Below are 16,003 nucleotides of genomic sequence, written 5' to 3' on the forward strand. Positions count from 1 at the left end.
TAGGGTCTTTAAAATTCCCAAATGTGTCCCGCAGACTTCACACCTGCAATGAAGGAAGTATTGACGCAATACACAGTGAAAATCTTCTACAGTGTTGAAATATAACTTTTTGTATCCGTTTTAGCGCCTAGATTCTCAATATTTTGCTTGTTATGGCCAGGAAACGCTCTCAGCCAATCACGCGCCTACTTGCTTTCTACGTCATATTGTTTACCCGGAAGTAAGTTCCCCTTGCTCCGCGCGTATTTCATCACAAACTGTGTCTGTTTTAAAGAAAAGCTTTTTGTTATTCACATTATAGGACCGGGATTAGTTAAGTCGCTATGTACAGCGGTCTCTTGCCAAAAGGTTTTACGGAAGACGACCTTAGTCCCGACGAAGAGGAGAATGTGGGAGAAAAGGAGGAGGAGAGGGATGAGAAGTTAAGATCCAAAGAGGAAAACGCAGCATCTTCAATGGGAGCTCTGCAAGGTGTCAGTGTCAGCGGATGGGATGCAAACAGTGAGGCACAGTGCAGTTTGCCTGGAATATCTCAGGACATGTGGCAAGTATGTATAAGAGGGATGCTAAGCAACAAGCTAACTCTGGTAGTTATTTTTTTGGCTTCTTCACTGCCTCTATCATTATTATGAACTATTAGAGGGGCAGATAGTCAGAAAATGTGCAATCAAAGGTAAAAGGTAAAATACAAGGTAAAAGTGCAGACAACTAATTACAAATCATAAATCAATCAAATGTACATGTACATCTTCCTCACAATAGCTAACACAAAAGACAAAATTGTGCTCTCTGGAACAGACAATAAAGTTCTATTCTATTCTATTCTATTCTATTCTGTATGCAATTATGCAAAATATGTGACACATTTTTAAAGCCTCAAACTCTCATGTTCTTGCTGTGTGTTTTGTTTGTAGAAATTCAAGGATCTACAAAGGAAAAAGGAGGAAGCAGAAATAGTAGAAGTCTCGAGAAAAAGAAAAAGAAGACGGAGAAAGAAGGGTGACAAAGCCACTACAGACCGTCTAGGTGTTCATGCATTATAATTTTTTTAGTAAGATCAGGGTGCGAAGTGCCTCTGTTCTAAAGCGTTTCTTGTTTAACAGGATCTACAATGAATAGTTCTCAACCTGAAGACACCAGGTAAAATTTTCAGTAATGCTTTCAATATAACGTACTGTAAAGTTTATATTAGACTGGGTTAATTACGAACTGTGCCATAGAGCTCAGGAGTATGTTGTCAAAGATCAGATCGTCAAAGATCAGGCTAAGATCAGATCCTTACGCCTGGAAAACAGTGGACTCTTGAATTTATAACAGTTGACTGCAAACTATGATTTCTGGGGAGTATTTGGTTAGAGACAATGACATAAACATTTGGTGAGTCGGAACTGACCCAGGCTATTTGATAGTTTTAATCTTACTAGTGTATTTGAGTACAGAGACCAAAAAGAAAAACAAATAAAGACTCTATACCAAACACAGTGACGGATCGCTTAAATCTATGTAACATAAATTATCACGCCGATAGCCTAGTGGGTAAGACTGCTCTGCATGAAACATTGCCTCAGTCTCAATAGCTCTTCACTTCCTGTCACCCTGTACTGTACTGTCGATAAAGCCCACTGGCCAAAAATAAAAACTTTAAAAAAAGAGAGCCAATTAAAATGTATGGGAAAACAGAGATTAAAGCCTAAATCAGAATGGCACTAATGTCAGTTTACTGCCAGCTCCAAGTATCACCAAGTGCCAAGATTGTGCTAAACGCCTTGTACATGCTGCGAACATTAACACAAATTTCCCTTTTTAGCAGGGAGCCTGAGAAGGAGCCCGAGGAGCACTGGGATGAGCTTAAGCAGTATTTCGGCGCAAATGATCGATTCCAACCCCCCTCGTGCTCCAAACCCCCTCCGAAGGTAACAAAGGCTGCTGTCTCCCAACTTATCTGCCATGGTTTAATACTGTGTGTCGGAGCTGTTACCTTCACATCCTTTGTGTTTCCGCTCATTGTTTCACATGATATGGCGCTCGGATTAGAAGAATCACTATGGCAACTCGACCTGACATTGAGAAGAATATTAGGGATTATGTTCGGCTACATTTAGTGATAAGATTACACAGGATTCTTGCATGGCTGAGATTAAAATGAGATGTTGGTTTTTCCATGTAAGAATCCCACTGAAAACCTAAATGTCGCTTGACAGAATAAGAGCGGGTTTGGATACTGGGTGTTGAGCTGCACAAGATTAGAGAACCATGGGTAATATAACTAAATATGGCAATAACACTGCAGTTTGGGATTGGAGATATTTGGAATTTGGAAATTTGAAACACCATTATAGGCACTGGACACCTATAATGCTCGGATTTTAAAATAACTTTATCTAAAATATTATGCACAAATATACAGCATATAGAAATACTGTATAGCATTTTCTTTTAAACTTGAAGAAAATGTGCAGTCTGAGACTTTATAAGGTTCACATCATCAGTGAGGACATGTCAGATAATGACATTATAAACAATGTGGTAGTAAGTGTTGTATACCCAGGCTAATACTTCTACTTGAACGTTGAGGCAAAACTGAATGTATTCAAACCGTAATTTACTACCTTGTACAATGCTCACCTTTGGACTAAATATAAGAAAGTCAGTCTGCGTTGGTGGCCTGTAATGAGGCCTTTGAGGAAGCCAAGATGGACAAATGCCACAGAAATGTTTGTCAGTGATAAAGTGAGCATTTTACAGACTGTGCTACAAACATTTACAGTATATGTAAGAAGTCGGGGTGGGCCGAGACACAAATTCCACGAGACATGTAATTTGTAATAATAAATAAAGATGAAATTCCTTTTATTGAGCAGTTTAAGTAAATGAAAATCAATTTACAAGTGCAAACCAATATACTAAATCATGTTTTTTAATCTCACAAGATCTTGTGGCACGAGATCTTGGCCCATCTCTAATAAGGAGTGTCCACCAAAAACATTAATTCATAACGAAGCAGTCACGATTGACAACAGAAAATATCAAAATGCTTATGTGTAGACTCAACAAGTCTAAGAAAGACAAAGGAAATTGTAGTGTGTCCACCACAAATATAGATTGCGACACATTAAACTCTGGAGACAGTGTCGTTTCAGTGCCTTTTTAACATCTAGTCTTTTGTAAGTGAACCACGAGTCTGAAATAAAGATGATTTTAAAATTAGATTTATATCAAAAATGTATTTAATGTTATAGATTATCATTATCTGCAACAACCTGGGCCCATTGTGGGTAGCAAGCGACCCACCAGTTTTGAAACACTGGTGTATGTTGCTCTGGTGACGTTGATGTAAAGTTAGGTTTACACCTGTTTTGTAGACGTCTAGATCTTTACCATTTCCACTGATATGGATATTCTTATTCTATTCATTTGTTAACAAAAAGCCTTAGTGTTCGTGTTTTTATTAAAATGTAGGGAACAAGTAGTGAAACATGTCTGAGTTCAAACATTTCCCACTCATAAGAATAAATGAGTGGTTAATGTAAAAGCATGTAAATTGCCAGTGAAGCAAAATGCCTGATGAACATTTAGCTGACCCACTGAATAGAAAGTCTTTTCATTTCAATTTGAAATCCCTTTAATGATTATTTGGGAGTATTTTGTACTTAATTTATCTTGGAAAACCATAAAATTGAGTTTTCGCTGATTGTGGCCTCGTTTTGAATGGGCCAACTGTGAGGGGATAAAGAAATGATTAACGAGCTGAAAGAGAAAGAACTTGTCACGTCGACATAATGAGGACTGCCTTCCTTCCTCAAATGCACTTTCTTGTAATTAATATATGATTTCATTTCATACTTAGGGAGACTTGCGCACAAGCAGGAAAGTTAAAAGCTGTCAAAGCAATGAGATATTATTATTCCCTCTGCTGACAGCGTTTCTTCTCTGACCTTAAATGTGTTTCTTGGCACAAAGCGTGATGATCTGTCAGTTTTGCCACAATAGCTGATAATTGAGACTTCAAACTCGACTGTATCAGTGTCAGCCTCGGTATACACAGAAAATAATGAAGCGCAATCAAATCCAGGCTGCTATATTGTTGCATATTTGGCATTTTTAAGCTAATTATGACACTGTACTTTCGCATAGGCGTAGAGTGATTTCACCCAAGCGTTCGTAATCAGAGGCTCTTTCTGGTGCGTCTCTTTGGTGATGAGATGCTGGCCCTGTGAAAATCTGTGTCCCGTTTCCTCAGATAGGCGCATCACTCAAAACTGCTCCGCCATCAGTATCCGGGGGCCGCTCCTCTGCACCCCCCTCAGTCAGCAACGGGCCTGTAATGGAAGTGTGTAATTAAAGAATCACATTTATGTTTGATAATCTCCTGTAGCATTTCTAAGATTTCCCCACTAATATCCAATCAAAAAGGTTTTCATTTGTGAAGGGAAATCTACATATTTGTAGTAATGGCAATCATATTAAAAATAAGGCCCTGGGGACTTGTGAAGTTACTTTGATATTTTTCTCACTCTCACTCTCTCTCCCTATTTAAAAAAAAAATCTAAATTTCTTCTCCGTCTTCTGCAGTCCGGCCTAGAAAAGAGCATAGAGAGGGCCATCGCTGAAGGGGACGTTGCAAAGGCGGAGGAGATGAGCGACAGCCTCGCCACTCGAGAGGTACGTGATAACAGATCTTTGGGGTGCTCCTGCTGTGACAAATCAGGCTAATGGATCCGTGGCCATTTCCGCCGCAAAGACATAGAGGAACAAAAACACACGCAGACTCCCGCCATTCAGTCCTGCAGCCTTTTCCCATTGAGTTAATGGAAAGCCCTCCCCTTAGTTTTGAAGTGCGGCAGTGTCTAAAGGACTTTTGGCTCTGCTTTTTAATGAAGGGTACATTGCTTTCAAGCCGACTGTTAAATCACTCTCCAGGTAAGAGTTTCATACCTTTGAAGTGTACATGTCCCTAAATGCAGTGCCTGAAGTTTTGTAACGAACCGTCTTGGCAGGCATCAAGGATCAAGTGGTTTGAAACTAATTTAGCATAAAATGTAGCCCACACACACATATAATTGTGGTTTTAAAAGACGCGCGGCTGCAGTGACTTCTCCGCTGCAGTGTTCAACCATCAAAGTTAAACTTCTTTGTTTCATGATGGATGCTGCTTACAGGCCGCATAAGCTTCTTTCATAATGACAAACATGTAGTTTACTTTTATGCCTCCTACCAACTCGAAGGTATCACCAAGAGCCGAAATACTCTATTCTATGATGTTTTATGTTAAGCTAGCGGCAAAATGAAACGAGGCTAAGCTACTTGTGTAAACAGGCCTATGGACAGAGAGGACCAAAGTGATTGTCATTTTTGTAGTTTTTGGTGTGTCCATGTTTATTGAACTGCTGTCTTTTGTCTTTTTGGAATAACATTTGTTCAACTATTTTAGCTACAACGTACATGTATTTGTACTGTAGGACAGTGGTTCCCAACGTTTTTTGTCTTTCGCACCCCTTTGGCCATTCAGTAGTCAACCGTGTACCCCCTACCTCAAGGGTGTTACAGTTTATTTTGAAAGTAGTTACTTAAAAGTGGTATTTGTAAGAAAAGGGACAATGGTGCAGTCAAAATAAACCTATAAAATTCTTCCAAAGCAACACATTTTACCCAAAAAATATAGCTTTTCCTATAAAAAGTATGTTACATGTTCCCCTTTTTTCAATCTGAAATAGTTCCACGTATCCCCTGCTAGGTCCTCGAGTACCCCCAGGGGTCCCCGTACCCCTGGTTGGGAAACACTGCTGTAGGACGCAAAAATCTCCCTTTTGTATAGCCACCAAAATAATAAACATGAATGTAGCAGGGTTTCCGCAGGACATTATAGGCATTATAAGCATTCAATTGGATTCAAACTGCCATTAGATCCCAATACCTTGGAAAATTCATCAAAATTAGTGTTATAAGTTATGGTCCAAAACATATTCAGTTGAAGTTTTTGCTGGAATTATCCACATTTATTGCTCAATAGTTGCTTGTTAATGCAATCTCTTTCTGCTGTTTGATGAAATCTTTGCAAATCTTAAGAAATTAATAGTGCCCCCAATTTTTTGCCTGCGTTAAAATGTAGTATTTGGGCATTAAATTTTCATTAAATTTGACTTGCTTCTGCCAGGTACTGTTGTCACCATCACTGTTAAAAATGAAGAAAGAAGATTTACCAATATTTATAAAGTTAGATAATTCAGACTGTCCAGCCATTGTTTTGGGTTTCGGCACCAAGTTTCAGAGAAAGACTACGTATAAGGTAAAGAAATAACTTGGGAAAAGACTTTACCCAAAGCCATGCAGCATAACGTTTCACCAAATTGATTGTATAAAATCAAGCCTCAATTTCTATACGGCTGTTTTGAAGACTTGCAACTTTGCAGGGAGAGGGACATCATCAGCATCACCATGGAGACGTTCCTGTTTTGCTCTTAGTACAGGTCGTCAAACATTTAAAAGGTTTTCTTAATTACCGAGCTCAATAATAATAATGTCCTTGTTTTTCTGAGGATTAGGAGTTTATTTATCAACCTGTTGTAACAGAAAGGTATAGCTTGGAATGTAACATAAAAGTGCTTGTGTACAAAGAAAATACCACCTTGTATTAGTTGCGTTTGTGTATGAATAACATTTGATCGCTATTTTCACCCCCAGACTATGCATGTTCTGCATGTTCATCGACAACCATTTTGCGTGGCACTCTGTTTAAATACCTCCATGTTTAAAATATAGAGAAATCCCTTGTTCTATTCATTGCAGTGGCATTACCAGCCTGGCCCTGTCATCTCCTGCGTTTAATAGACATCAGCCCACAGCATCAGACCCATTTCTCATCTTTACCACAAGCGACTGGTCAAATAAAGGGACTTTAGCAGGAGCTGCAGACGTGAGTGGCACCCTCAGAAAGCTTCTTACGGTGCGGTGGGCTGGTTTTAGCGGCAGCCCGTTGTACTCGGTTCTCGGCTCCTGGCACCTGCCGCGCTCCGTGCCAAAACCGTGATGGGACGTGACAGCCGCCTGGCAGACTCCGAGCGTTGTTCAGCGCTGATAACTTCATTCGCACGGGAAGTCATGTGTCGGCCATCTTGGAAAGTTGTAAACGGTGTGAAGAAGCGATGTGGCCTGGAAACATAAAGGAATAGAAACGTTTATATATTTCAACAGCTTATGGTATCAACAAAACAAAATGATTCATTAACAAAAGATACTCTGCCTGACCAAAAACAAAAGTTGCCTTTTAACCAACTGTTTTGATCTGGGGTCGCTGCAGTCGGTCAGGTCAAGTTTCAGCAACACAATGTTCCCAAAGAATGAGATCAGCTGATGCCTGGAACATCCTGAATGACCAGGTTATTACATTTTCATCATTGGATTTCTTCTTCCCTGATGGCACAGGCATGTTCCAAGATGACAATGCCAGGATTCATTGGGCTCAGACTGTGGAAAAAGTGGTTCAGGGAACATGAGACATCATTTTCACACATGGATTGGCCGCCACAGAGAGAATCTTTGTGATGTGCTGGAGAAGGCTTTGCACAGTGGTCACACTCTCCCATCATCAATACAAGATCTTGGAGAAAAATGACTGCAATGCCACAGTGACTGCGTGCAGCAATCAAAACTAAAGGCGTGAACTTTTTTTGTGGTAACTTTTTTTTTGGTCAGGCAATAGTGAAATGGATATTTGTTTGATAAAAAAAAAAATGTTTGTCTAGAAAACCATACTTAAAGGGACTATACGGAGTTCAAAATGAAGTATTTTCCTCCCCCTACATGTTCCAGCCATATCCTAATGTGTTTAATGAGCTCAGGCCTGTTCACCTCGACTGCCTCTAAAATCCTGCACTGTCACTCAAAAAGGTGTTGATTCAGGTCTGAAGTGTCGTCATGCGCCAGCTTAATATAGAAGGTGCAGTTACACGTATGACCTGAGGTGGCAGTAGTGAGCATAAAAATTACGAACTTGCATCTTGTCCCTTTAAAGGTGCACTATGCAACTTTGAAGTAAAAAAAAAAATCTTATTTGTGTATAATTTTACCTTTTAGTGACTCAGTGGCTTTATGGGTGCAGCGTGGTACCTTTTCTTTCCCTCACAGTTGCCTTAATGACACTCCAGTATCAGTTGTTTTTGTGAGTTCGTACCAGAAACCGTCCAGAAATCCCAAAACGATTGATTCTGGAGCATCATAGAGGAAAGAGGGAAAGCAAAGGTGCCGTGCTGCATCCATAAAGCCACTGAGCCACTGCACAAGGTCACATATACACAAATAGTAAGATTTTTTTTTTCACAAAGTTGCATAGTGCACCTTTAAATAACTCCCAGTGTTGGGACTGATAAAGAACAATGTGCAAATTATATTGACATCAAAGTGGGACTGTCTAGTGTGAATTGTGAGGTTATTTGCATACTTTTATTTTAAGTACGCCAATTATGTATAGTAAGAATTTATTCATAACAGTCATATCAGCTTCAGGACACTTAAAATGTGATTTTAACACAATTTGAAAACTTGTGCGTCAGTTCCAAAGGATTATGTGATTCGGATAAAGCGGCCATATTTGTTTACTGCCTTGGCTCCCACTTTTTGACAAGGAGCCCTGCGACAAACATTTAGAGGATCGATAATCCCCGCTGTGGCCAAAATCAATTTCAGGCTTATAATTGAGTGCCTCATTTGGTACGGAGTGGAGCTTAGATGTTTTAATGTGTTTACGGTCATAACACCACGACATGACTATGGCAGCTCTTTTTCACTGGGAGAATAGGAACAGGTTTTTGACGTAAAAATGCAAAAACGTCCCGACAGCTGTGAAGAACTAAAGAGGCCTGTTGGTCCCTCCAGGCATTGTTTTGTAAAGAAATCGCTGCTAAACGTTGGGCTGAGGAGTATTCTCTCAGCCCAATCTCCAACACTTTATCTCCACAAAGCAAAGGCAAACTGAGGGAAGATATGGGGGAAAAAGCTTTTATTTTTGAGACATTATGTTTGTTTCAGCGTTCCGCACATCAGTGAATGATTTCTTCTGCTCTACTTCTAAATCTCCAAACGTGAAAACAATTTAGTAAAAAAAATAAAAGCTGTTTTGAAGACGTCTTAGAAATGTTCCTGATAGGAGCGCCTTTCATCCAACCAACTTCTGAGGCGCACTGCTCGGATAAAGCAGGTTGAGTTTGGTAAATGTTTTTTGAAGATTTACAAAAAGCACCGCATTGATAAAGAAGGCAGTTTATTTTTTTAGCTAAAGCATTAAGATTGTGCCGCAAATTACAACTTCTTCAGCACAAATTAAAGCTCGCTAATGCTGTCTTCTGTGTGGCAATTACAGGAGTCCATTGATTGTTTAGGGATGTTGCTTTTCATAGACACAAAGTAAAATGGCTTCTCAGATTATAAGGTTAATGTCCTCCAATTAGCAGGACAGGGCTGCCAGGCTTTGATTACAGCACATTATTTCACTTAGAACAAGTTGCACGCGGCCTAATTAAATCTGTAATTAACATAATGTTGAGTGAGTGACACGTACAGATGAAACAACATGGCGCCTGTCAGTGGAAGAGTTCAGCCGCGTGGCTTCACTGTTATGATGATATAGTGCTGTTTGGCTGCTATACGTTTTTCAAAATCCAAATTAGCTTTGCCACTTGAATGTTGACTCTACCCAGAATATGTTTATTTGGATAGATGGTTGGATTGTTGCATCCTCCGGCCAGAAGGAGCTACAAGTCTTGGAGAAATCAAGGTTGTATGTGGATGGGCCTTATCATTCTGGACATTAGCTGCTCGCTTTAAGTTACACTAAAACACAAGCATTCATGTTTGTTGGCTAAAAAAGAGAATCCCCAAACAATCATCCTCAGACCTAACTACTAACTTTGCTGGAATCGGGACATCACCAGCTCGTGTCCATGGAGATGCTGCTGCTGCTGTGCTTACAGACACATTATGCATTGGGGGGTCATTTTTCAAGACATGCTAAATAGCGAGAGCTGGAAAATAGCCTATAGGTATCATTATTTGTGGACATGTTGCACCTAATTTACCATTTGAAAGTGCCTGTACTGAGACCCCAAATCTTTTCTCCTTGTGCACATTCTACGTGTTTTGCACCTGAGCAAACGCTTTGTTAATTAGTCTCTATGTCTTCTTTCAAAAAGGTTATTTTTGATAACCTAATTTGCGACTTGAAGAAGAACTAAGTAACTTGTTTACCTTAATAAATCCTTTTCATAGTCCCTCTGGGGGTAATACAAAGTGTTGATGGGATGATTGGGGGAGTCTTTGGTCAGAAAACCAGGCTTGCAGCTTTCCCTGCACTGACCCGGAGGCGCAATACACACTAATAGAATCACGAATAAGAAGCTAACAGGCTACCGTGTAAAGCTAAGTGTAGGCTAGCGACACTTTAGCAGTGTTTACAGCCAAGTTTTAGTTAAAAAAAAATCTCCATTGTATAATTGGGTTGTGGCACAATGTACAATATCCCTCTCTCCCTTTGTCTTTTCTGTCAGCATAGTATCTCATGGACAATTAATAAGTGAAAAAAAAAATGCAACAAGCTACGACACCTGCAGTGGCGTTCATGGCTTCTAGGGGTGTGGTTTGCTTAGTTCTGCTTTAAGTTAAGAGGTTATAGCTTGCTAATTAGCAGCCTATAATCATGAATGTTCTATAGTGTGGCTTTAATGAAAGCAGGTAAAACAGATTTACGTTCTGGAGTATAGGGACAGTTATTTCCTGCATTTGGCAGTACGATGGCCAAACAGTTAGCGCTCGAACTAGAAGGTCTCGGGTTCGATCCCCTGGAGAGTGGAGTTTGCATGTAGGGGTCCTCTGGGTACTCCGATTTACCCTCACACACTAAACATGTACAATATAGGCCAGAATGAAAGAGTGCGAGTGATGGCATGTGACTATAATAGTAGCCACAGCCTACTATTATAGCCATTCACTCCACCACCGAGTGTGGAGTGAATGAATAATGACAGAGTGATAATACAGTGTGGCGCGTTGAAAAACTAGGCTTGGAAAGCACAATACAAGTGTAGGCCATTATTATTATTATCATTGACCCATCCTTCTATGTCACAGTGTCAGCGGCAGTGGGATCTTCGTACTGTTTTCCACCCCTCATAATTTCCTCAGGTGACATTTGAACAGAAAGATTTTTTATTTTATTTTAGTTGTTAAATGATTGATATGTTCACTTCATCCTTAAACGGTCTTCATTTGTTCGATGCCGTCTTGTCTGTTATGTTCTAGCTTTTTACACGTTGCACAATTAGTCTGAAAAGCCTAAAATTATCAAAAGGTTTAAATATTTCTTTGTCTGAGCGAAAGCGCGTCTCCACTGCAGCTGCACCTTTGTTCCTCTGTGCTCAGGCTGCGTTTCCAAAGGGTCTGTTTCAAGGACAGTGGGGCTTTCCTCTCCGCTGCCGCTCTCTCTGAAATCTGAGCCGCTCATAATGAGGGATATTATAACTCGCCACATGCTCAAATGCCGCAAACACAATGGTGGCTGCTGATAATGCACATTCACATAGACAATTAATGGGCTTTAATGATGGAAATACTCAATCAATGGGGCAAATGAACAAAAGCAGAGAGACAAAGTTTGGGGTCAGATGAGTCTATAGCGCAGGGGGCACCTTGTATGACCTTACTCTGTGCTGTGTTGTTGGGATTTTCGATACAGTTTAACCATCTATGAATATTTTACAAGTTCATTCGGAAAATCAGCAACTCAGTGTAGTTCAGGCTAATGTGTTACCCTGTATATGCAGGACTTTTTAACAATAGAAAATAGTGTGTTCTGTATCTCTAGCAATGGTCAGTGCAGGTAAACATTCACTTGGTTGGTTTGAGTAGAGATTTTACCCATGCAGCTTCATGTTTAGGCCTTCACCTTCTGTCTCACACTATAATTATCCTAATAATAATGCGTTGGTTTTATACAGCGCTTTTCTGGACCCTCAAAGACACTTTACATTGCATTATTCATTCACGCCACACTCTGTGGCGGTAAGCTACTATTGTAGCCACAGCTGTCCTGGGATAGACGGACGGACACAAGGCTGTCAATCTGCGCCATTGGCCCCTCCGACCACCACCACTCACTCACACACTACATTCACCCAGGCTTCCTGGTGTTCCCAAACAGTCTCCCGTCCAAGTACCAACCAGGCCCTTTCCTGCTTAGCTTTCTGAGATCTGACAGGATCGGGCAGAGCAAAGGCGGTATGGCCTTAACATGCTCGGATTATGATTGTACGTAATTATTAAACTTGCAGTGAAAAGTACCATCTCTGGCAGTGTGCGTCAACTCAATAAAAAGCCTGAGTGTTAACAAAAAATAATATGATGGCTGTATTTCTTCCCCGGGCCACACTTTGGACACTCCTAGTGTAGACTTTCTGTTGTACAGGACTTTTCCATGGTAGAGAAGGGTTTTTTAACTCGGCATCTGCACCAGTTTCGAAAAGCCGTTCTGAACCGTTTCTAGCCACAAGCCTCAATATGGGAATAGCTGTTGAACTTTCGACTTGTTTGTGATTAAGGTCGACCTAAAGGCCTGGTTCACATGCGTATGCACATCATCTGCTTTAAAGAATGTTTTGAAGTTGCTGTGTGAGCTTCAAGAAACAACATGAAGCTGTTGCAAAAGCTGCAATAAAGTCATTTTCTGGACACTTGAAGTCAGCCATGGCTTGACAAGAAAACAACATCTCATCCTTGACACATTACCTTCAACCTCACAGGACCTCAGAAGCAGTTGTCTGACACATATCACAATACACCAAGCAGCTTTTCACAGCTTTGACCACAACAATTCCTCATGAACAGTCCAGATACATGGAGCAGTGATAAAGACTACATTGTTGGCCAACGGAAAGTGAGAAGTCTGAAAGTCATCAATGAAGAAGAACTTTATTGTCATTATACAATTGTACAATAAAATCGCATAGATCAAATGGAACTGAGCGCGGGGTGTTCTTAATTCAGGCATTTGATGGAGTATTAACCTATTGAGAAGCACAGAAATAGTTCTTGCAAGTTGTAGAGAAGCACCGCTGTGATTTTCCAAACTGTAACAAATCCACCTGGACTGCGCTCGCTGCAGCTGCTGTTAACAACTAGGTAACTTGCTTTGTGGACAATTAATTTACATTGTGACATTTTTGGTCACTGTTTGTGTTGATCTGTTGATATTCAAAAATCGTATCCTTGTGTCCTGATCTGGCTTTCCCTTGAAAGTTTCTCACAATCAAGTTGAGAAATACTGCTTTAAAGTAGTGGACATTTCATCTTTCTCCTTTAAGGCTTTGTCAAAACCTGAAATTATAAGTATTCCCTTTGACGTCCAAACTGTCCGCTCTGAATGACTTGCTTCTCTGATGGGTTTGTACATCTATGAATGTATATTTCAGATTGCTTTAGTTCAGAGGTGGCTCATTCATCCTCCCCCCTCTCTCCACATCTGACTGGAGTCTACAGAGACCAAACTAATTCACTGTATTACACTGGAAAATAATAAGACGGGCTGGCTGCTTTTGTGTGACATTTCCCATATAGTGTCTTCTTGCTTTGATTTCTCAAATGGTCTAAAGCAGAGTAAGTTTTCTCTTTCATGTGTCGTGCTGCTGGAGGTCCTGGCTAGATGGGACCCCGTGGTGAGGTAGACTATGCGGGGTTTGTGTTTTGAAGTGGTAATGCACTCTAATAGGTGTGATGAGAGCTATGGGGCCACTATAGGCACTAACACGGCATGACCAGCTTTTGTTATAAAATGTAACAAGCTTTTTATTATATTCATAAATGTTGGGTATTCTTCTTTTTGTAATGAACCACACAGTCTTGTGTGTGTTTGCATTTTTATAGTTATACTGTGTACAATATCCAGTCATTTTCAGTAGCTGAGCTCACGCAGAGAGCACACGTGTTCTTTGATTTACTCTTCTGCTGTAATTTTGTAATTTGATGTTTTGATAAGTCGGGGAAATGTCTTTGCATTTGGCCCATCATTTCTTGATAGTGGGGCAACTTGTCAGGAGCAGTGGGCAACCACAGTGCAGCGCCTGGGGTCCCGGGTTCGATCCCCTGTGTGGAGTTTGCATGTTCTCCCCGTGTCTGCGTGTTTTTCCTCCGGGTACTCCTGTTTCCCCTACCACTAAAAACATGTACAATGAATGAGAGTGTGGGTGAGTGGTGTTCAGAGGGGCCGATAGCACAGATTGGCAGCCTCGCTTCTGTCAATCTACCCCAATTGGCATTAATGGGCGGCTGTGGCTACTTGAGTATACGGTGTCAATGAATGATGACTACAGTGTGGCGCTTTGAGACGCTTGGTAATACAGGTTTGGAAATCGCTTTATACATGATATGATTTATAAGTGTCAAATCGTCTAAGCGCTTTTTGTGGAAATAGTTTCAATGTGCAAATGATTTTCTGGAATGGCAAATGTCCAGAGAGTTTCTCAAATCTTTCTAATTAGCCAGGTGTTCCCAAATGCACTGACTGATCTAAGAAGACTTAAAGGAACAGGCCACCGTTTTTCCATACTGAGATATGTTCTTACCTGAGCTTAGACGAGTTGATGCGTACCTGTTTGGGTACCTGGAGTGCGCTCAGCCACACAAAAAGACCAGAGATGTTGTTACAATTTAGCCTCACTTGTATTAACACCTTAGGAGCACTTTGATGTCTGCACCGAGAATTCAATGGAAGAGAAGATATTACGTCGAAGTGCTCCTAAGGTGTTGTTGCGCCTTACAGTATACCTTATAGTAGTACCCCTTTCATCCACTTAGAAAATCGACATGTTTAATTTTGTGTAACTATACTTGGATCGTGTAACTACTCACGTAACCGTATTTAAATCGGGAAAACGTGGAAGAGCTTGGTCACTTCTAACTTCACCCCGTTTGGCCCCATAGAGGAGAGGAGGAGAGGCTAAATGCTAACTATCTTTCGTCTTTTTACGTGACTGAGCGCACGCATAAAGACCAGACAGGTACACATCAACTCATCTAAGCTCAGGTAAGAACATATCTCATTACTATTTTATAACATATTTGATATAAGTTCTAGTTTAAAATGGCACTTGTGAGTTGGGCCAAATAACAAGTTAATTTCAGAAATAAATAAATAATACACCATATTTTCAATAGTATGAAATGGCAGGTCTCTTTTAGGATCCACAGTAAATAAATGACCCCTGAAGGCACCCCTATGACCCTCTTCTTTGCAGTAGCCTTATGTTTGTTATAAAGGAATTAACAAGCCACTCTTATAAGGAAAGTATTTTGATCAGATTCGTACTTTGCCCCGCCCACATCTCCTCGTATCCCCCGCGGGCCTCTTTCACTCAGTTCTTGAACAAAACTCCTGTCTTTGTTCTTCCTCCTTCATCGCACGCAATTTATCACCGGATGAACTTTTATTGTATCGGGGATGACTCACATTAAATTTTCGCCCATTAATTTTGGAAATGGATTTTGGAATAAGCTTTTATCACATGCCTGGGAATCTCATTTGGATTATTGTATTCCGTTAATTACTTGATAGACAAAGCATACTTTTCAATGTAGATTTGTGTGCTGTTTAATTAATTAACATGTTTTCTCTTTTAATTAGAGCCATTTTTTTTTCTATGTTGAAGCCCACAGCAAAACACATATATAATTTGTTTGTAATTACTCCTTAATTGGTGGTAGTGGAAGCTTAGCACCCTTGGTTTCCTTTTTCATGATTGCCATTTTAGTGCCACTCACTCATATTAATTAAACAGTTATTTTCTAATTAGCTTATAAAACTGTTGATGGCATATTATTATTGTAAGTTCAAAGCTCCCCATTAAGCTACTCACGAGAGCGCAGATAATGGAGTCTTTACAAAGCAGGGGAACTTTGGAGGTTTTTTTTTTTTTTCTTGCCGTCTCCCTAAAGATGATGTGTCACGTATCTCGCATCAGATTAA

The 16,003-nt window shown here is 40.3% G+C and overlaps 1 protein-coding gene across 2 annotated transcripts in view; it reads left to right on the plus strand.

Annotated features, from left to right (window-relative positions):
* Nucleotides 1-203: 203 nt before the first annotated feature.
* fam204a (family with sequence similarity 204 member A) overlaps nt 204-16,003 on the plus strand; it is a 28,128-nt gene continuing 12,328 nt past the window's right edge. The window contains exons 1-6 of one of the 2 annotated variants that reach the window (XM_079560615.1): nt 204-220; nt 302-548; nt 915-1,026; nt 1,104-1,140; nt 1,808-1,913; nt 4,573-4,662. In XM_079560615.1, coding sequence (XP_079416741.1) covers nt 324-548; nt 915-1,026; nt 1,104-1,140; nt 1,808-1,913; nt 4,573-4,662 — 570 coding nt within the window. In that variant the 5' untranslated portion in view covers nt 204-220; nt 302-323. The other variant, XM_079560614.1, reaches the window with a different exon arrangement.

This window comes from Gobius niger (genome assembly GCF_951799975.1).
Source record: "Gobius niger genome assembly, chromosome: 7".
Lineage (NCBI taxonomy): Eukaryota > Metazoa > Chordata > Actinopteri > Gobiiformes > Gobiidae > Gobius > Gobius niger.